The sequence below is a fragment of the Akebia trifoliata genome, chromosome 4, assembly GCF_017979445.1.
Source record: "Akebia trifoliata isolate Shusen 1 chromosome 4, ASM1797944v1, whole genome shotgun sequence".
Classification (NCBI taxonomy): Eukaryota; Viridiplantae; Streptophyta; class Magnoliopsida; order Ranunculales; family Lardizabalaceae; genus Akebia; species Akebia trifoliata.
In genome coordinates, this window is record NC_141378.1 from 20,049,237 (window position 1) to 20,071,897 (window position 22,661).

Sequence of the window (22,661 nt, forward strand, 5' to 3'; positions counted from 1 at the left end):
ACCAGCCGGTGCTTGTCACGGATGGGTGGCTGGGTTGCCGAGGTTGGACACTGAAGCTTGTAAGGACTGGGCAGGTTCTGTTACTTGATTAAAGATAAAAGTTTAAGGTGAGATTTTATCAGTCTGTAATTTAGTGCAAGTTGTGCAGAAATGACACTACTCATGTGTGCATCAACCATTGCAGGTTTAAAGAATGATTATGATAAATGAATATAATACAATCTTAAAAATGGAAATCACAACGTGAGGCAAATGATCTACGGTTCTATGATGGGGGCGTACGTCAGAGAATAAACCTAAATGAAACCACAACCTTCACTCCAAACAATGTGATGTTTAGAACTATCCAACAAAGCTCAAGCTGTTTTTTCTTCTAAAATAGTAACATACTCTTCTTATTTTCTCATATTTGCAAAAACAAAAAGGAAAAGAGATATAAGCTAAGCCAATATAATAACATGGGAGAAACTATTATCTCAAACCTCCTCTTCATATCTCCTTGTGAAACTCTTTGCTCCAGATGTGTGGGTCATCGTTTGTTGCGCCTAATTTGCTTTGTTCGTCTCTGCGCATCTACAAGTTCAAGTTGAAGTATGGAAAGGGTAGAACATATTATTATACAATACCATATCTTTAAATGAATTTAAATGTAATCATATATGTGACTATTACTTTGCCGACATCGCTTTCCCAAAATTGGATGAGCTAGTCTCACTCCTTCTAATCAACGTCTAATGGGCAATTTTTCTTAGCTGCATCTAGATCACCATCAACATAATGTGTCGTTTTCAATTTGCACTTGCGATCCTTTCATTTTCTGTTGAACGATTCAAGAACCAATCTTTCAGGCTGACATCAAAGTCGAACACTTCCTATATCATATTCATATAACAATGATGAAATGTTTCTTATAATCATTACAAAGTGTTAGTACAATCCAAGTCTGTAATCGTTCAAAATGATCCAATCGTGCAACCTTGGAACATAACTCCCTAAAGAAAGTACAAAACTCAATCAAGATGGCAATCTCTGGCTTAGCCATTGTTCTCCTAATAGCTATGGGACTAGTTGTTGCATCAAAATATGACAATCGTGACTCTTGAGTATTGAAATTTTATGCTCTTTGAGATACACACATTGTAAAATATTTGCTTCATAACCATCTAGAACTTTCACTAATTTTAAGATATTGTAGAAATTGTCTTTCTCTGCCGAACTCATGGTGAAACATGCAAGCGGTAGATATGTCTTGTTTCTCATATTTGTTAGATGAAGCTTGCTTCTAATTTTCATATCATGTAAGTCCAAATGAGCCTTTAAATTATCCTTTTCCCTTCGATGTTTAGTAATGTCCCAATGATTTTGTCACATACATTCTTCTCAATGTGCATGACATCGAGACTATGACGCAACATGGTATGCTTCCAATAATGCAAATCGTAGAAAATACTCTTTTTCTTCCAATTGTAAATATCCCTTCCGTCATTATCCCGACCTCTCTTGCGATTTATTTAACATTGGATTTTTCCTTCATAAACGTAATGTTAATGCCCTCTAATATTCCCAAAATCTGAACACCAGGTAGTGGGGTCTGCATAGACCATTCAATGACAAATGTTTTCCACCAAATAAAAGGAACTTTTGAAGGATTTAATTAGAACCATGTTACAAAGAAATATTGAAAGTGAGTTCATATATATATATATATATATATATATATATATATATATAAGATGTAATCAGTTCTGGTAGCCTAGGAAGAATTTTAATAAATAAAAAGTTAATTTGAGGAGGGCGGCTCCCTTATTGAGAGAGTCACCTCGTTTTTATTGCTTATTAGATCCTTGATCTATCATATTATATGTTCTTGAACTTGTTGCACCCTGTCTTGTATTAATGAATATCTTTTTTTCTTTTTAATATTTATCTCAATAGTCTCTAAACATGACGAGGGTAAAAAATTGTAGAACACGACTTCTTGCTCGAATTTCCCACAGATGGCGCAAAATTGTGAGTGTATTTTTTGAGTTTCTGTCGATACCTTGTGAAATACATCACACAAATTTACAACATGGTATCTTAACATCTTCCAAAGCCTTTTGCAATTCGTAACAACAATGTAGTCCACCTCTTCATAAAAGTGATAACAGATCCTCTGTTAAAAGATTGATATATACTTCAAAAAAGTCCACAAACTTTTTCAAATGTATTGTTAGACCTTTTTGAATTTGATATTTAATCAATTGCACGCAAGGCATATTGTGATGTTATTCGAAAATTGTATGTCGACATTTATAACAAGATATGTCAACGTAATGTATAATTTTGTCAACTCTTAAAAATAAGTATCAACATTATGTGTTCACAAACAAATCATTAGAGCAAATCTTATTAATCTTTTTCCATGTTCTAAAATTTATATGATCATGGCCATTAGTGTTCTTTCTATGACTATTCAATATAGCAGTGTAACCACCTTTTCATTAATCACATAGTAAACATATGCATAGTGTTTGAATTGATATACATATTTTTTCAAGATCTATTAGGCTGATTTCTTCTAGAATATTTATATACGGTTTGTTAACCTTTTATGCAAGTTATGTCAATAATTTATTCAAAGTCTATTTGTAAATTTTTCATAATTTGTCAACACTATGCTCATAGTGTAATGAAGATTTGACTTGAAATAATATTTATATAGTTTATCAAGTGGAAGAACCCATCCAGAAAGAAGAAAAAGGAGAAGAAGAAGAAACTCTAATAGAAATTCAACTTGTAAAGAAAGTTTTAATGGAGATTTAGAATGTTGAAGGAGTATTTACCTTGCTGTTCATCGAGTTCAAGGATTCATCTAGAATGAAAAAGAAGAAAAAAGATTCTAATGGAGATTTAGAATGTTGAGGTGGTGTTTACCTTAGCAAGTTGAATGATCATTCCAAAACAAAGGAGAACAAGAAGAAAGAAGAAGAATATGAGAGAAGCTTGGAAATAATTTTTTTTTTCTTATACTTTACTTAATCTACTACTGGCAACTATCATATTGTCACATTAAACAAAAAAACGCCCGTTTTAACTTTTAAGGGCATTTTGGTCCAATACGCTGTTTGTTGTAAAGTTTAAGGAACAGGGCCAAACAAATAATGTTTTGGGAATAAATGAAAAGCTTAGGAAATATTTTAATTTTTTTTTTCCAATTAGGGATTTGATCCACATTGATTGAGTTTAGGTTGGTTTGATCGAGCTCATCCATCTCGGATGAGTCAAACCCTCCTAAACCACTTCGAAGCTCTTTCAAAATAAATTGAAATATAAATATATATATATATATATATATATATATATATATATATATATGTCTCTAAAACATTTATTATGGTTTAATACATGGTGATATTAAAAAAATAATCTAATTTTATAAGAGAACTGCTATTAACACACCGAATTTTACTTATAACACCCCAATCAATATGTAGACAACTACTTAATGTTCAAGGTATCAATGTATTGTAAGTAGTTGTTTTTAACCTATAGACCTCGAGCTCAATGGCAATTTCGGACCGATAAGTGGTTAATGTCCGTAGATCATGAGTTCAATACCTAATATGAGCATTAATTCCTCAGGGTCACCGTCGAGAGCGCACCCTTATTTATGTGGTGCGTGTGATGTGCGAGCATTGCACATGCCTTGGGAACAGTCCTTGGACAATACCATGGTCTATGGACTAGGCAAAGTCCAGTAAGGGCCCTGATGCCTTCTCTACAAGGATACTAAGTTATAATATAAAAAAAAGTTTGCATGCAAATAGAATATCTTTGTTATTATCTTATAAATAGTTATTTCAAATAGAAAAGTACATAAATTCGAATAAATCGTTTGACTTGGGCTAAAATTTCTAAAGATTGGTTGAGTTTTGCAGGGGAATCAACTTAGGTATCATTCTGACTCATTCAAGTTAAAAAACAATGGTTGTGCTTGTGCTAAGGGTGGCAATGAGCCATGTTTGTGTTGTGTGAGGCAAGGATATTATGAAAATTTATCAAAATCAAAACCCAACACATTTATTAAGTAGGTAACCCTTTTAGTAAAATTCTAGTCCTAAATGGAGAAAATAACTTTCATTTTCACCCCCAAAATTTTTTTCCCAACGTTTTGTCCTCTACATTCCTTTGGCATCTAATCATGTTTTTGATGCCATGCCACAAGATAATTTAATTAAGATATTGTTTGTCTTTCCCAAATTAAAATTTTATCTCTTAATTATTTGATAAATATCTTAAAACAACCTCGATATTTATAAAATTTGAAAATAAAATAATATGAAAAAAATTCAAGTAAAATTTTGAATAATGTGAAAAACCCTTAAATAATTATCAATATTTGTGATACCTCTATGATTAGTGATTTGACACCAAACCCAATTAGACTCGACCCAAACCCACTAATTTCGGTCTTGTGCTCTTGTTAAGATTTGCCACCCATAGTTTGTGCGCCTGGAATATCTTGCATTTGCCCGTTCTCAGACCCAGAAGATTAACAATTCATACAAGCGGGGAGAGGAACAATGCGAACCCTAGTTCTCCGACCTCCTCTTGCAGAGCTTCTCAGCCTTTCATGGCGGAAGCTTTCTAGTCTTCGAGCTTCCACAAAAGCAGATTATGCGAACCAGTCCCGCGGTGGTCTCCCTCGTTTCTACTCCGAAGTTCTTCCTCCTTGCAAGGCATTCTCTCTCTCTCTCTCTCTCTCTCTTTCTCTTATCACATTTATCTATCACTTCGTTGTAACTAGTTCTATTTTTTAATTTTTTTTCTTCACTTCGTTGTAACTCTTAGTTATTTTTCTGCTTGTGACCAACATTGAAGTGTGAGATTACATCGTGAAAAGTAAAAACTTCTCATGTTCACTTTTTTTTTTCTAAACGGGTAAGCTGGACTCGAACCCATGACTTCAAAGCTGCTTTGCTATATGTCAAACCTGTTGGAAAAATTAAGAATAAAAGATGGTAACTTCCAGAATATGGATTCAGAAGAATTAGTTACTCAATCACACCACCATATAATCTAATCCTGGTTTGATATTACTTAATAAATATGTAACATAGCAATAGTTTCAGAAACTAGAAAATCAGAAACTCATTGGTTTAGGATGATTGAGGCTCGTACTAAGCATGATGTCCTATAGGGGATTATGTGCTGCTTCTCAATGAGATTGATGATGAACAGCCTGCTTACGTTCCTCCTCCTGGGATTCAACGACCTTCTTCTTAGAGAACCAGCACAATAACTAAGAAGCCCTTTGAACAAATGGTGTATTGTACTCCAAACAAAAACCAAAATCAGAAATGAGGTGAGGAAGAAATCAGCAGAGATGGCTGGAAATTTTTCTAGAAACAGAGATGTTTCTGTTCTTTAATTCTGCGTGTAGAAAACTAGTAAGAGGAGATTATTTATAATTGTAAAACACTACTGGACCGTTGGAGAAACTAATCACTAGGAAGAATGCGTGGGACAGCTGGATTACATCCCTCATTATCCTCTATACATGTTGGAAGTTAGAGACCAAGTCTTTTAACAGGGAAAAGACTTAAAAAACCTTGATTTTTTTTCCAAATAAAATAAATAAAATAACAATTCCCCCACATGAAAAAAGAAAGATTTAGAGTATTGTGGAAGAGTAATACATGAGCAAAGGTGTCTATTGGACTTGAACATTTGCTTTGTGTTAACCAATCGAGTTTACTAGTTGGTAAGTGAACTTTCGTCTTGAACTGCCCAACTTTATAATGTAAACCAAGACAATGGATTACACACACAACTCTTCTAACACACCATTGTTCTTACGGTTGTGCTCATTTCAGCCATGAGCATTCCCAGATTTTCATGAGTGCTCTAGAAAATTTGCCAAAATTCTCATAGGAGGTGGCCTCACTTCCACACCCATATAGGTAGTTCTATCAAGAGTGTCCTATACAATAACACTCCACTGACCTTCCTGCTATAGAAAGCATAAAGAGTCACAAAACTCATCCTCTCATCAATACATATGTACTACTATGTCTTAGGGATGCGTAGTGTAGTACCCCCACAAACCACTTTAACAACTTGTTTTCCCATTGAACCTAGATCTTGGGATCTCCAATCATATAGGTTGGGTTGCCATTGCTGGTGATTCATTTACATATATAGGCTTAAGCCCCATCCCCCTCGACATGTTGTAGACAAGATCTTTAGGAATTCCTTTAGTTAGTGGATTTGCTAAATTCTCTTTTGACCTTACAAAGTCAATAACAATGATCCCATCTTTCAACAACTGTCACATAGTGTTGTGTTTATGATGAATTTGTCTAGATCTCCCATTATATGAATTATTTTGAGCTCTTAGTATAGCTGCTTGGCTATCACAATGAATTGATACAACATACACCGGCTTTGGCCACAATGTTATGTACATTAAAAAATTCCGAAGCCATTTTGCTTCTTCTCCAACTTTATCTAAAGCTATAAACTTTGATTCCATAGTGGATAGGGCTATGCAACTTTTCTTTGTTGATTTCCAAGAAATTGTACCTCCACCAAGGGTGAACACACATCCCCTAGTAGATTTAGATTCATTAGAATCTGAAATCCAATTCGCATCACTGTATCCTTCTAATATAGTCGGATATCAACTAAAATGAAGCCTATAATCTAAAGAATATTTTAAATATCTCAATATCCTAATTAAAACATCCCAATGCTCTAGTCCAGGGTTACTTGTATATTTGCTAAGTCTTCCTACTGCATATGCAATGTTAGCCCTAGTGTAGTTCATGATATACATGAGACTACCGATCACTCTAGAATATTCTATCTGAGATACATCAGCTCCTATATGCTTCTTTAGATTACTACTAGGATCATAGGGTGTCCTATTTGGGTTACAATCATATTGATTAAATTTCTTAAGTATTTTCTCAATGTAATGAGACTGAGATAAAATTATCCCTTATACATTTTTAATAATTTTAATTCCTAGGATAAACATCTGCATTACCCAAATCCTTCATATCAAAGTTTTTCTTCAAAAACATTTTAGTGCTTTTTACCACTTCTAAACTAGTGCCAAAGATCAACATATTATCAACATACATCAGATAATGACCCCTGAATTATTACGGAACTTACAATATATAAATTTATTTGCTTCATTAATAGTATACCATTTGAGATCAATACTTTATCGAATTTCTCATGCCATTGTTTGGGAGCTTGCTTAAGACCATAGAGAGACTTTAAAAGTCTGCACACTTTATTTTCCAGGCCTTGAATCACAATGCCTTCATGTTGGTCCATGCAAATTTCCTCTTCCAATTCACCATTTAAGAATGTTGTTTTTTACTAGATATTAATGACCTTATAAAAGTTATTCTTGTCACTAGGGAATACGTATCAAAGAAATCAATACCCTCCTTTTACCTATACCCTTTTTCTATCAATTTAGCTTTAAACTTTTTTATAGACCCGTCAAATTTTAATTTCTTTTTTAAATATCCATTTACATCCAATAGGTTTACATCCAGGAGGTTGGTCTACTAATTCCCAAGTCTTATTGCTCATTATAGAATCAAATTCACTATTAGTAGCTTCTCTCCAGAATGAAGCATCAAAAGAAGTCATAGCCTCGTTGAAGGATTCGGGATCTTCTTCTACTAAGTAAGTCAAAAAATTTGGACCAAAGCTAGAAGTTATTTTAGGTCCTTTACTTCTTCTAGGTTCAATAACATCTTCGTCTGAGGAATAGATTTCATTTTCAGGTAGAACCCAAGGTTTTCTTTAACAACAGGCTTTTCCTTAAAGAGGAAAAAAGTTTTCAAAGAATTTTGCATCTCTAGACTCAAGCATGTTATTTTTCTCTATCAAGTTATTTTCAGACTTAATTACTAAAAATTTGTACGCACTGCCATTCTGAGCATAGCCTATTAATACACAATCTACTGTTTTTGGGCCTAGTTTAGTCCTTTTTGGGGTAGGAATTGACACGTTAGCCAAATACCCCCACACTTTCAAAAATTTGTATGAAGGTATTCTTCTTTTCCATAAGTCATAAGGAGTTTTATCTAAATGTTTAAAAGGAATTTTATTTAATATATAGCATGCTGAAAGCAATGCCTCTCCCCACATACTCATGGGCAGCCCAAAACTTATTAACAATGCGTTAACCATATCCTTTGAAGTTCTATTTTTTCTCTCAGCTTTTCCATTATATTGAGGTGAATAAGGGTCTGCCTCTTGATGAATTATGTCATTCTCTTCGCAAAAATTTGTAAAAGGTCCGCAATCATGTTCTCCACCTCTATCTGATCTTAAAACTTTATTTTTCTTTCTTAATTGATTTTCTGATTCCAACTTAAAAATTATGAATTTTTCTAATGCTTCATGTTTGCCTTTTGATAAATAGATTGAACAATACCTAGAATAATCATCAATGAAAGTCACAAAATATTTGTTTTTACCTCTTGTCTCATAGCCTTTTAAGTCACCTAAATCACTATGGATTAAGCCTAAAATTTCAGAACATCGTTCTACTGATTTGTAAGGTTTCTTGGCATATTCACAAACCTCACGTTTGTGGTTTGTCATTAAGTTGGATTTGATATAAATCCTAAATTCATTAATTTTTACACTTTGGCTATGTTTATATGCCCTAATCTACCATGCCATAAATCACAAGAGTCAATTATTTACGCAGAAGAAGAAACAACTTTATTAATTTTATCAACTTTATTAATTCAGTTTAAACAAACCATCATTCAGATACCCTTTCACAACAAAAGACCCGCCCTTTGACAAAATAAATTGGTCAGCTTCAAAGACTAGCTCGAACCATTTCTTGGTCATTAACGAGTCGGAGACCAAATTCTTTCTGATCTCTGGAACATGCAGTACATCTTTCAATGTGAGGACATTCCTTGATGTGAACTTCAGAAGAATCACAGTTCCCTTACCAGCTACCTTGGAAGCTAACAAGTTGCCCATGAATTGTTGTTCACCATCCCCTACCTTCTTGTAGGAGGTAAAAGCATCTTTGTTAGCACAGATATGCCTAGTAGCTCTAGTGTCTACCCACCAATCCCTCATATCACTGACAATGTTGGCCTTTGTTACCATTGCAGAAAGGTTCCCATCCTCAGCCACATGTGCTTGAGCCTAAACTTGCTTCCCTCGTGCTTTATCCTATTCCTTTCAGTCACGACAAAACGTAGCAAAGTGTCCAGGTTTCCCGCATACATAGCAATTCCCATTAGGTTTTTCGAAACTTGGCTTGGACTTTTTGTTCTTAGCAAACGACTTCCTTTTGAAGTCCAGTTTGGGTTTCTGAAAATTTTCAGGCTTCCATTCAATAAGGTTTACCTTGGACTTGGACTTAGATGATTTTTCTTTCAGTTCATTCAGCCTATTGTTTTCTTCAATCCGAAGCCTCACAATTAGGTCTTCTAAACTCACCTCTTTCTTCTTGTGTTTCAAACTATTTTTGAACTCTTTCCATGCGGGAGGAAGCTTTTCTATAATTGATGCTACTTGAAATCCCTCACAGATCTTATATCCTTTTGCAAGAATTTTGTGAATTATCAATTGCAACTCCTCAACTTGAGTAACGACTGGTTTTCCATCTTCCATTTTAAAATCAAGGAATTGGCCCACTACAAACATTTTTGACCCAACATCTTCAATTAAGTATTTTTTCTCTAAAGCATTCCAAAGTTCTTTTGCGGATTTGAAGGGAGCATATACATCATACAGCGAAGAAACTAAACCATTCAAAATGTAGTTCCTACACAATTTAGTCTCTATGTTTCCATGCATTAACGATACTAGATCTAGCAGGTTCATGTTCTTCCATAACAGTTGGAGCAGATTCATTCAACAGTTCAGCAAGTTGAAGGGTTGTTAAATAAAAGAGCATCTTGGACTGCTATCATTTGAAATTCAATCCATCAAATTGTTCAGGTTTCTCAGAATGATTTGGAGTTGCCATCAATTCGAAATTGAATAAAGCCAATCTCCTTTAGATTGTTGGAAAAATTAAGAATAAAAGATGGTAGCTTCCAGAATATGGATTTAGAAGAATTAGTTACTCAATCACACCACCAAATAATCTAATCCTGGTTTGATACTACTAAATAAATATGTAACATAGCAATAGTTTCAGAAATTAGAAAATCAGAAACTTATTGGTTTAGGATGGTCGAGGCTCGTGCTAAGCACAATGTCCTAAAGGAGATTACGTGCTGCTTCTCGATGAGATTGATGCTGAACAGCCTGCTTACGTTCCTCCTCCCAGGATTCAACGGCCTTCTTCAGCACAATAACTAAGAAGCCCTTTGAACAGATGGTGTATTGTACTCCAAACAAAAACCAAAATCAGAAATGAGGTGAGAAAGAAATCTGAAGAGATGGCTGGGAATTTTTCTAGTAACAGAGATGTTTCTGTCCTTTAGTTCTGTGTGTAGAAAAACAGCAAGAGGAGATTATTTATAATTGTAAACACTACTGGACCGTTGGAGAAACTAATACACTAGAAGAATGCGTGGGACAGCTGGATACCATTCCTCATTATCCTCTATATGTGTGAGAAGTTAGAGACCAAGTCTCTTAACAGAGGAAAGACTTAAAAACCCTTGGGTTTTTTTTTTTAATTTAAATTTTTTTTTTTTCAAATAAAATAAACAAAACAACACAAACCATCTGAGCTATCAGTCTAAGCCTTCATATTGATACGGTTACTATTGCAATTTTATTGTGGAATTCAATTGGTACCTTTTGTTGCAATCCACATTTAGTAACTGTAATAAGTAATGTATTATGTAATAGGATTGAGTTGTATTAGTTAGGATTCTTAGAGATTTGATTGAGGATGTTATCAATTTACTTCCCAATCTTATCTTTAAAAAGTAGATTATAAATTAGAGTTTAGGGGTTTAGGTTTAGGAATAAGAAGTATTTGGGTGAAATCCTCTTAGTGGTTTTGCCCTCTTGAAGAGGCAAGATGTATGAAGGTCGGTTCCTTCTAACAAATGGTATTAGAGCACTTTCTTGGTTTAAAGGTTGTGGGTTCAATGAAGAATGAGAATATTGTGAAGGGTAAAGGATGAAGGAAAATCCCCTTGAAGTTGTTATTAGGAAGAAGATCCCATTGAGGTCATCTTCGCTTTTGCTATTATTTGAGAATCACATTGCATTCAGATTTCAACCTCGAGGTTTGAGTTTTATTTAATTAGGATAGGATTCTTAGAGATTTAATTGAGGATATCATCAATTTACTTTTCTACCTTATTTTTGAGAAGTAGATTATAGATAAGAGTTATAGTGATATGGGTTTAGGAAGGATAAGTATTTGTGTGAAATCCTTTTGGAAGTTTTAGCCCCCTCGAAGAGACAAGATGTACAGAGGTTGCCCCCCTTGAAGTGGTCGTATCAGTAAAATATATTAGTCTTTTTTTATGTCTTTAATTTCAGGGTCATGACAAATGGTATCATTGAACTTTCTTGGTTGAAGGTTGTGGGCTTGATAGATGATGATGGTCAAGTTAAAAGATGGAGTAGTGATGCAGGACTACCTAGATTTTTTCGATTCTAAGGTTGTTCCACTTGGGAATGATGGTGGAAAGGTTAATTAGGTGGTGATGAAGAACAACAAAAATTATTGAAGGTTTTTTTTAAAGGAAAAAAAGGGTTCCCGAAATCCCAATCAAATATATGTTGAAAAAATAAATGCAAATTTATGCAATCACAATATTTTTAACATGGTTTTGTAATTAGGTTTAGGGGTATTAAATAAGGTAGTTTTGATGGAGGGATGGTTTGAGGGTTGTAATTGACGAGTAAAAGAATGGATAAAGGATTCGGGGTTGAGGGAAATGAGTTTCAAGAATCAAGAATTCAAGAGTTCTTGAATCAAGAACTAGAAAAAAAAAGAAAATCAATAAAAGAGAATTCAAATTATAAGAACAAGGGGAGGGATAGAAGATAGATGTTGCATTGGTTTGACGCAAAGAATAGCCTCACACCATGATCAAATCACTGGAGAAATCTCAATAAAAGAGCTAAAAGTTTTCTTTTTTTCCATAAAATCTTTAAAAATTAATTACAATAACTATATATATAAGATAGACTCAAAACCCTAATCCTAAAATTGCGTAAAAATTGACGTTTTTGACATTAAGAAGTTAATCCGTGTAAAATTGATACCCATCAGTATTTGGGCTATAACATTCTCAAAATTTATTGAAATTGCGAAATCTTGAGCTTGTTGGATAGGTAATTGAATAACCTTTTAAATGGCTCAAAACTCGACCTAATACGACAAGTTTTGACCCTTTAAAATAAGGCCTAAAGAAAAATGATGTGAATATACCTAGACTCAAATCAAACTCCTAAAATAACCCTAAAACAAATCAAAACTAAAGAATAACTTATCTAAAATAATCCTGACAAAACATAAACGATAAAAAAATAAATTTAGACCCAAATAACTTGAAACCTAAATAATTACAAAATTTCCATTGGAACCCATGAGTGTTGTCTTGATTTGCATCTTGCATTAAATGAAGCCCTTTGAAAGTGGTCTCTTTTACTTTTTCTATTACTAGAGAATCAAATTATGGTTTACATGATGATTTGAAGATGACAAATATTTGAAGAACAAATTGTGATCAACGAAATATTTGAAAATCCTACCAATATTATCAAATGTTGAAGTTTCAAGTGAAGTTGCACCAAACCTCATATTTTCGGCTAAAACATGATTTTATGAGTAGGAGCTTTAAGTGTAAACCAATTCAAAAGCCCCATAAAATTTATTAATATCGAAATTCCTTTCATAGACGTGGTGGCAAACTTCAAAAGTTCCCAAAACCCCGTAAAATTGATAAAAGAAAGATTTTCCTTGAGGATTGTCTGGCAAACTGGGAACAATTCAATAAATCTCATATTTTCGACTAGAATGTTGTATGGTTCTTATTCTTATTATTCAAGACATTCGTCTAGGTGTTGTGATGCGAGGGCAAATTGCATCGCCTTCTCTAGGCGCTCCATTAATTGTTGAATAATAAGAATAAGAACTGTATAACATTTTAATCCCACTACCATTTTGTTTATTTCATTTTACAATCAACTTTTCCATACTCTATTAGGGTTATCTTGGTCATTTTCTTATCTTTTTTATCATCTTTTGTTACACAAACACTCAAAAGTTAAACAAAGAAAGCGATTATAATTTTTTTTTTTTTTTTCAAGATTTCCTCAATTTCAATTTTTACTATTTATTTTTTGAAAGTTGAAAGAAAAAAGTGTTTCTAAAAGAATGAAACCCTTGCAATAGAAGAATTCATAGTTATAAAAGTATGCCAAAATATTTTTTCAGTAATATTATGTAAAAATATAATAAATATTAGTTTTACAGACAAAAATAATATAAGGTTACAGGTATATACATTTTTAGGAAAAGAAATCCTAGATAACTAAAAAGTGAGGTGAACCCCCCCCCCCCCCCCCGGGGTAATTGCCTAGACACATGTAGAACTTTTGATAACTTCGGTTCCTACCAAGAATTTTCAAATTGCAACCTTGAGGACAACGTTCATTCATTGAGTGGTGGAATGTTATGATTCCTACTTATCTTTCTTCCCCTTGCGTGCTAGCTATTGATGGAAGTTCCTGATAAGGGATGCATGGAAGTACATCGATTGGACAGCCCTAACAAAGATAGTGACAAAGGATGTGTAACGGAAATTAAAATAAAATTAGTAGATGTTAGATTTAATAAGAACTATCGTATGTAATAGGATCAAGTTTTATTTAATTAGGATGCTTAGATATTCTTTTGAGGATGATCGATTTACTGTTCGATCTTATCTTTAAGGAGTAGGTTATAAGTACGAGGTTGAACCCACTTTCACGTTGACATCTAAAAAAATGGTTATAAATTTCGAGTTTAGTGATATAGGTTTAGGAAAAATAAGTATCAGGGTGAAATCCTTTAGTAGGAAGTTTTTTGCCCCCTTGAAGAAGCAAGATGTGCATAGGTCACCGCCCTCAAAGTGGTCATATCAATTAAATAAATTAGTATTTTCTATATTTTAAAAATTTTAAATTAGTAACACTTTTCAATTAAATATCAACAGGTATATGAGTAATTGATTAAGTTTCATATCTATACAGGGTAATGTTGTTCGGGTATATGGAGATGAGTTCCGACACATGACAAAGGTCTTGCGCTTGAGTGTTGATGATAGGTATGATTTGATCCTTCATTATTTCTGATTACATTGCTAAAAGAATGTGTAAGTTTTCTATCTTCCTAGTTTGAGCTACCTGATATCCCCTGGAATGGTATCTGCTTTTATATCCTTTAACTGGATTTCTTGTTAATATTTTGTATTTTTTTTCTTCTGTATTCTCAGAACTCAGAAGCATTTTTTATCTTTTTATTCCCTCCGTATGATTTTGAACATCTTTGATTTCCTTGAGTATCCATTCTTTGTTACAAGTTTCAAGTTTTCATAGTCTTTTAAGGCTTGTCTTTGATCTTCGTGCTTTTCTCTTGGGCTCTTTTCCTGATGGCACTTGTTCTTTTAATCGTTGTCTTGATAGGACAGGACAGTCACACCAAAAACAAGGTTGGATTCTGATATGGATCATAAGATCAACCAATAACTCATCTCAATATGAGACCTAGTTGTTTTGATGGGATCTTCATGGCTATTTAAAAACTTCCTGAAAACCATAATTGTCCATCCAGAAACTCTTATGGTTGTAATGTATGGAAAGGTTTTCTGAACATGCAGTCAGGCTTTTTGAAAGGCTTAGAGTGTTAGAATTCATGTTGAAAGGGGATGCAAAGTGCACCTTTGGGATGACAAATGGCATGGAGAATACCATCTCAAAGACTCCTCATCTTTACATGTTCCTTTTCACAAGGAGCGCTTAATGCAGGACTTTGTAATCTGGCGTGATGAAAATATCTTTTGGGATCTTGGATTGAAACGGAATTTTAATGATTGTGAAATATATATAGTTTCTTCTCCTATCAGTTGAAGAATTTGAACCAATATGACAAGTTCATGGTTAGATTCTTCATTTAACAACTTTTCCAGCGCCAATTATCATTCTCCTTTCATTTGGGGTTCCAAGATCCTTTCCAAGATACCTGTTGTTATTATGTGGGCTACTTTCTTGAAAAGATTCTAACGATTCACAATATAAGATCTAGCAAAAAAAACGTAGATTTCTCTTACATGTACATTAGCAGGGAATCTGTGTACCACTTATTGTTTCCTTGGTCCTTGACCCAAGCTGTCTCGAACATCTTGTTTAATTTTGGTGTTGCTTGGATGATGCCTGGATCTGTTTTATAGGTTTTCATTGAAGCTGATTCATATAATCCTTTTCTTCAAGAGGTTTTCTTTGCAAAATGCTGCGTTTGCCATTTTTAGGTATATATATGGAAAGAAAGAAAGAAAGAAAGTAATCAGAGGGTGGGCTATCATTATCTTTTATTTTTTGGTTTTTTGTGGGCTATCATTATCAGCGTTAAAACCTTTATGTTGAACTGATCATTCATTTTAAAGGAATGTATGGAGTTGTTATTCGAGGACTTGGTTTTTAGATGGGATATCATTATTAAAGGGGTCTTAGCAATCCCATGATTCCCATGATCTTTTTCAGTTTTTTTACCCTAGGCAAGTCATCTCTTTCTTCTTAGCTTTTGTGATAACTGTAGTGAGGTGTGTGTTCAGTGTAGGAATCTCATCTTAGCTCTAATGTGTTGGACTTTTGACGGAGAATGGGGAATAATCATCCACTTTCTGTGTAATGAATTGAAATAATTGAATTATAAAACCTATTAAATGAAGAGAGATTCTATTGCCACACCAACTTTTGCTAATGCCACCCCAATTCATATGTAAATCACCAAAGAATTAGCACACATCTTAGGGTGGCGTTAGCAAAAGCTGGTGTGGCAATAGAAGCTCTCTGAATCAAATCACTCATGAGAAAGTCCTCCAGATACATATAGTGAATTTGCCTCTATTTATTCTTCAATTTTGACTTTAAGTTCTGGATGCATATAGTGAATCTGCTACCTGCGTGGCTGCACCTTGATTTTGATGCTTAGTTCCATCTTATTGATTGAACTTTATGTGTGTCGTACATTTGATACCTAGTAGTTTTTGTAATCTATTGTATTCTTTGGTTTTCCTTGGCATACATGTAAGGGTTGAGCTCTTCAATGGGACAGGAGGTGTAATCGAAGGTTGCATACAGAAGATAGACCGAACTGGAGTGGATTTCATGGCATTAGAAGATCCAAAGGTAGTGCTTCCCCAAAGCACGCAGTGGCATGTGTTTGCAGCATTCGGTGAGTCTTTATAAATTGTTGTGTTCTTTTTGGTTATAAAAGTTGGTTTCTACATTTTTGAAGTTATGCCTTTTCAGGTACTTTAAAGGGTGGCCGGGCAGACTGGCTGGTTGAGAAATGCACGGTATGTTTCAATGTATCCATTGGATTAGGGTATTTTAGAAACAGCCCCCTGTAAAATTGGTGATAATAGGACTACCCCTTGCAAAATGCAAGAGTAGGCTTACCCACCTTGACTGTAAGTCAACGTTGCGTTTTCTTGAGATTTAATGGTAAATTTTTTTTTTTTTTTTCTCAAAATACTTTTTAAATACTAAAATTACTAAATCAAAATTTGAAAACTATCAAACCTTCACTATTCAATCATCTAGAAAAATTTGACTCAAGAAGAGTAAACCTAATATCACCAATTTTACAGGTGGGGTGTCTTTAAAATACCTTTATTTGGATGAAATGTTTTGTTTTATTTAGATTTTGGGCACATGGACATCTTTTTCTAAATGTTGGACAGTTTGTCCAAAAGGCCTTCATTTGGTGAATAGAACATGAGGGAAAGAGTCCATCCTTTTGAGTTCTTTTTTCTCCTTTTGGTCACGTCCATGATTATTAGTAAAAGCTTGGATTTTCCTTTCCGAGGTGGGAACGGTGCTAACATCAGAAACGTCTCATATATGTAACCACCAATCACCCCTCTTTGTTACTATGCTAGCAACTAATTCTTATTCTCCTTTCCATAGGAGCTTGGAGCTAGTAGTGTAACACCTCTGCTGACAGAACGTTCTCCTTCAATTTCAGAAAATCGGGTGGACAGATTGCAACGTGTCATTCTAGCTGCTGTTAAACAATGTATGCTTTTCTTGCTTTTGTCTTTTCATCAATAAATTTTGTTTACCTATAAAAAAAAACACTTAAGAAAAGGGAAAATAAGATAAAAGAAAAATGTTCATCAATTATTTCATTTGAAGTTGGTAATTTACTTTTTCATTCATGTCCTGGGTTGATGTTAATTTTGGTACTCATAGGTAACATGGATAATAAGACCCCTTCCACCATGTGACACTACGGTTACGTATGCATTCACGTCTGATTTATTTATTTTTGTAGTAATTTGTGTTTGTCTATTTCCTAGGTCAACGGCTGCACGAAATGACTTTGAATCCTCCAACAAAGATTGGTAGCCTCCTGCCCAAGTGAGTAATTTTTCCGTGTTATGCTGAATTGAAGTTGATTTCCTTGCCCTGGCTTCTTGAAACATTAAATGTAGTAATGGATATGTGTTTGTAAGTAGTCTTTGGCTGGATTCTTCTAGATAATATAATTATCTATGAAATTATTTTCCTTTAGGTTTTTGTTATTTTATAGTCTTGCAACTAGGCGCGTGCAGTCATGAATAATGTTTAGTTTTCTTTGTTCTTCTTGTTATTTAGGTTTCTGAGTACGAGTGATTCATGAGTTCGAATCTTCAAACTCTTCTTTCTCTTGTTCTCTTTTTATTTTTTATTTTTTTCTACTTTAGATTATGTTTCCTATGTTGCTTTCATTTATACAATATAGCCAATCTCCATCAATGTAATAATTGTTTTTTCTGCTCTTTATGTTGCATATGATTTAGGTTGCCCAGTCAAAGCTCTCTTTTCTGGCAGTAGCAGAAGCAGCTCCTCTTATTAGCACCCTTTCTCTCACAAGACAGGAGGCTAGCGGTCTTATAATAATTGGTCCAGAAGGGGGTTAGTACATCTCTCTCTCTGAAGCAAAAAAATAAGGTAGAACACGACCTTGTAGGTTGTGAGATCACCTATTAGAAACACAAATAAGAAATGTAAACAACGAAACACTCAAGCTAGGAATCACCCTCGTTTGATATGGTATATCTTTTTATTTATTTTTTAATGTGTCAGGGTGTCTCCACTCCCTCTGGAAGTGGGACTAATTCCTGCTCATATGCCCTGCCTCCACAAACAAGCTTATCGGGTAAAGTCGCGGGTGGGGAGACTAGATCTCACAACCTTGGGGAGCATTCCCAGGCCGTGAACCACTGCTCCACTACTCGGGTGGTATACTCCCATCTAGAAACATAATCATCAAAGAATCCTCTCCTCCTGAAACTCGTTGAAAGTCAAAGCTCACTGATCCAAAACACCCTACACCCTATCGGATAAAGGATATCCATCCTCTCTCTCTCTCTCTCTCTCACACACACACACACACACATTATTTTTCTCCCATGCTCATATACGTGCACATCCCATCTAACAATCATACAGATTCTTGCGTTAATGTTCCACACAGATAAGAGGTAACTAATTGGTGCCTAAGAAGCTAGAAATGTATGTATGCCTGTACACATAAATCATGACTTTTTGTTACATGTTCATTGTACGAACATAATGGAGATGGCATTTCTAAGATGGATGGGTAGCAAGAGAAGGAAAGACAACTAGAAAGGTGTAGATTTAAGAGAATTCAGTTGTAGACAAAATATTTCCATGCACTAGAGTTAGATTATTGTCATTAGCACAACCACAGCCTTATCCCAGAAATTTGGGGACGATTATACCACCATAGTAGTATTCAACAAAATAATGTCTGGTGGATGTATTGCACATCCTTTACAAATACATGTAAACCGAAGGTTGCACAAGTCAAAACGTGTATCGGAACATTTTGACATGCTTATGGAGGTAGATATGTGTTGACAAACTCTAAATGTTCTACATTTCCAGACAGATAGATAAATAGTCAATACACTCTCACACAGACACTTCTTGCTTAGATGTGTTGAAGTTTATAGCAATTAGAACAATGACCCTGTCCATGTCGTGGTCATTGATCTAAAGTTAAGAACTGATGTCATTGTAACTAGAGTTCCAAAATTCAGAGTTGACCTTGAATTGGTAAAAGGACTTGCCTAGGGATATTTTATATTTGATAAGATGCACTCTACCATAATTTGTAATCCATATATCGTTATTAATCTGTGATATGGAGGTTTTATTTTCTTTTATTTTTGATTAAGCATATTATTAAAGAGCCAAAAGAAAAGGATACAACATGTTAAGAGGTCGAGAAGATCCACCCAGAATAAGGAAAAATGCAATCACAGTTGCTATCTCTTCTTGTACACCATTACATCCCATCTAAAGACAACATCTTTGATATTTATCATAGAGAAGAAGACAAACATAAAAACCTAAAATTTTACTATGAATCTCGAGGAATTTTTTGAGTATTTAAGTAAAAATAACCTAAATTTTGGTGGAAAAGTTTTTAAGACAAATAAACTTCGCCATTGGGATCTGAATAACCAAGAGAACTAGTTTAGACTGTAAGTTTGTTTAAATCTGAGTTAAGACGAAAACAATAGAAAACCTTGAGATGCATGTAACCAATCGTTAAATCGAGATTTTTTTTCTAGAAAATCTGATCACACAAACACGTAGACCTCAAAAAAAAAAAAAAAAACTAAGAATTGATTATAAATGCATCGAGTTGGACACCCGATGATCAAAACAAGAGCTCGCAAGTATCATTGACCAAGTCAAGTCGAAGTTGATTGACCAAGGTCAATCAGAAGCTTGTGGTACGTGCATCAGCTAGCCACAAAATCAAGAAATAACAGTGGGGTTCCACACTGGTTAAGTATTGGGACATTCGTTTGCCATGATTGAGGTCGTAAGATCAGTTGTGATTTCTCAACATTCTTATCGAGCACACTATCATTGTTTGTATTATGTAATCTTCTTGTGGTAGTTGATAAGATTTTTTTATTCAAGTTATGTTTCAATTATTTATTGGTTATCCGATTAAGGTACTTTTCAATTTTTCTCGATGTTTTTAAAATAAAACATGCACCATTTCAAACGTGTAGAAAGTTTCATTGTGCAGGTTGTGACTATTTATTTAAAATGTAAGTTTTCTGCTAGATAACTCCCCGTTACTCAACCTACCAGCCAAACAATTTCAGGATAATTCTTAAAGACGTGTCGCATGAGCAGGAAAATGACATAATTAGCATGTCAAATTGATTATTCTATTTATAATCGTTCCTTGAAACTACTTATGATATCATGGAGATTTGGTTATTTTTGATAAGATGTTAGAGCCAAATGTTAGCTAGTTGACGTTCTCGTGATGAGATCACGTGCATATCGCGCCTTGGGATTCATGTTAGAAAAGGGGGGCATGACAGCTTTCATCTTTAGGATAATGGTTTGTGCCTTGAAGTGCCAACTTAGCCAACTTGGTAAGACGTGTGGAGTGTTGTCCCCACGTCTTAGGTTCAAACCCTCTTGAACCCAACTTCACCTTTGTTAACCACTAACACTTCACCTATCAACAAAAAATAATGGTTTGTGCTCTTCTCTTTGCTATCAAAGACCCATCAGTTCTTTTTCTTCTAAAGATGCAAATAAACTACTAACGGAAGAAACCACCATGAACAACCTCTAGAGGAAAAAGCAGAGGTGAACCGGCCCCTCAAAAAATCCATGACATACCTAGGAAAAACCCAACTAGTCCCAAATTGGTGGACAAAATACCCCCCATACTTCTTAAGTCTATGCACAATGAAGGACAATATGGTTGACCCCATTTCTCACTCCTTGCACATATCGTAGACATAAACAGTAATTCTTCTTTATCTTATGAAATGATCAAATAAATTTAGGGAGGCACTTTGGAACCCTGCAGGTAGCTGGAGACACAAATCTAGAATATATAAGATCTGTTTCAAAATCTTTTCCTTTTTTTAATTGTGGAAACTACAAGTTATAAGTATCGTTGGTGGTTGCAATATCTCAGACTTCACTGAGGAGGAGGTGAAGATGATGACTGAAGCAGGTGCTACTGCAGTTGGTCTTGGGCCACATCGACTACGGGTTGAGACTGCGACGATGGCACTTTTGGCAACTTTAATGTTATGGTCTGATTCACGACTACCATTGGATCCTTAATCCCATTGCAGGTAATCCACTTCTATAATCTCATTTGAGTAAGATTATCTGAAAATGTTGATTTTCTTCTCATCTTTCATCTCTGAACCTTTTCTAGTGGTTGCAGTTATTTGGCTGGAAGATTTGTGAAGGGTAAGATCAAATCATATGAGTAGGGGTTTTAGCAACAGAGCCTGGGTGAAAGTGGAAATATTTCTTATGGCTTGTTTCCACATCAATTTTCTTGGGATGTTGGGTGGTGGTTGTAGCTATCACCCTTAAGATACTGTGGTGTGTAGAGCTCCCCAGGGTTGGCCCATGGCTTTTACCGGAGAAGATGAACATCATTCTCTGAACGTTAGGATACATTACTTACATTCAAATATATAAAATGTTAAGCTTAGCACGAATGTGAGCCATGCATGTAATGTAATTCAAAGCCTGAGAGCCTCTTCTCGAGAACAAGTTCTAGCTGAGAGCCTGAGACTATAAAAGTGGAGGTTATTGCTTGTCAGAAGGAACAAATTCTAAAATTTACAAAAAATGAGCTTACTTCTGAGGAAAAACATATTAATAGTCCACGATTGATCAAATTTGAGTGCTTTGTGAGAAATAGGCGGTATCGTCAAGAAACGTAAATTTTGTACACCATTGTTGTCAACTTTTAGAGGCCCAACTTGATGCATTCTTTTGAGACTTGTTCCAAAGCAGATACAAAATAGAAGATGTAATATTTTTGAGAAATTTAGACAAATGCGGAACAATGGTATTTTAAGAAAAATAATTTTTTAACAACTATCCATTACATAACATCTTTCCTTCTACTTGAAATGACTTTTGCAACAATAAATGGACCTTTCCAATTAGGTGCGAACTTAAGAGGTCCAAATCAGTCAAATGATCATGATCATGGCTCCGGTGTAAGTAATCAACACTTAATAGGAAATTATTACTCTCACCTCATAAATAGTTGCAACTCTGTTAAAAAAATGACTTATAGCTTTCTGAAGTTAGGCTTTTCAAACATGCATGGATATAACAACTTCTACAACTATAAGTTTCCAACTTTCACACCTGTAAATACTTTTCTTTTGGTTTTTTGCATAAGCTCAGTTGATCAACTTGTCAACCCGATTGTAGTAGTGGTAGATGATGGGCTAGTGTTCTAAGGGATTTTATGTCTTTGGATATTTCCTAGAACTTTAATGAGAGATTCTATATCAAATCTAAATATAGAGATGGCCTTTCTAGGACCAAATGAAGTGTTATTTAAAAAATTACTAAAATAACCCTGATAGTTATAGGCTACATTACCCTTGTGAAAACATTCT

General features: G+C 34.5%; 1 protein-coding gene across 1 annotated transcript; it reads left to right on the forward strand.

Moving 5' to 3' along the window:
* The first annotated feature begins 4,384 nt into the window (after positions 1-4,384).
* On the forward strand, positions 4,385-22,508 carry LOC147404381 (methyltransferase). The gene is given in 9 exon segments (XM_086440314.1): positions 4,385-4,721; positions 14,200-14,273; positions 16,257-16,399; positions 16,477-16,523; positions 17,137-17,245; positions 17,529-17,593; positions 18,012-18,126; positions 21,200-21,362; positions 21,449-22,508. Coding segments are annotated over 8 exon segments (861 nt in total). The 5' UTR covers positions 4,385-4,565; the 3' UTR covers positions 21,352-21,362; positions 21,449-22,508.
* Positions 22,509-22,661: the final 153 nt, after the last annotated feature.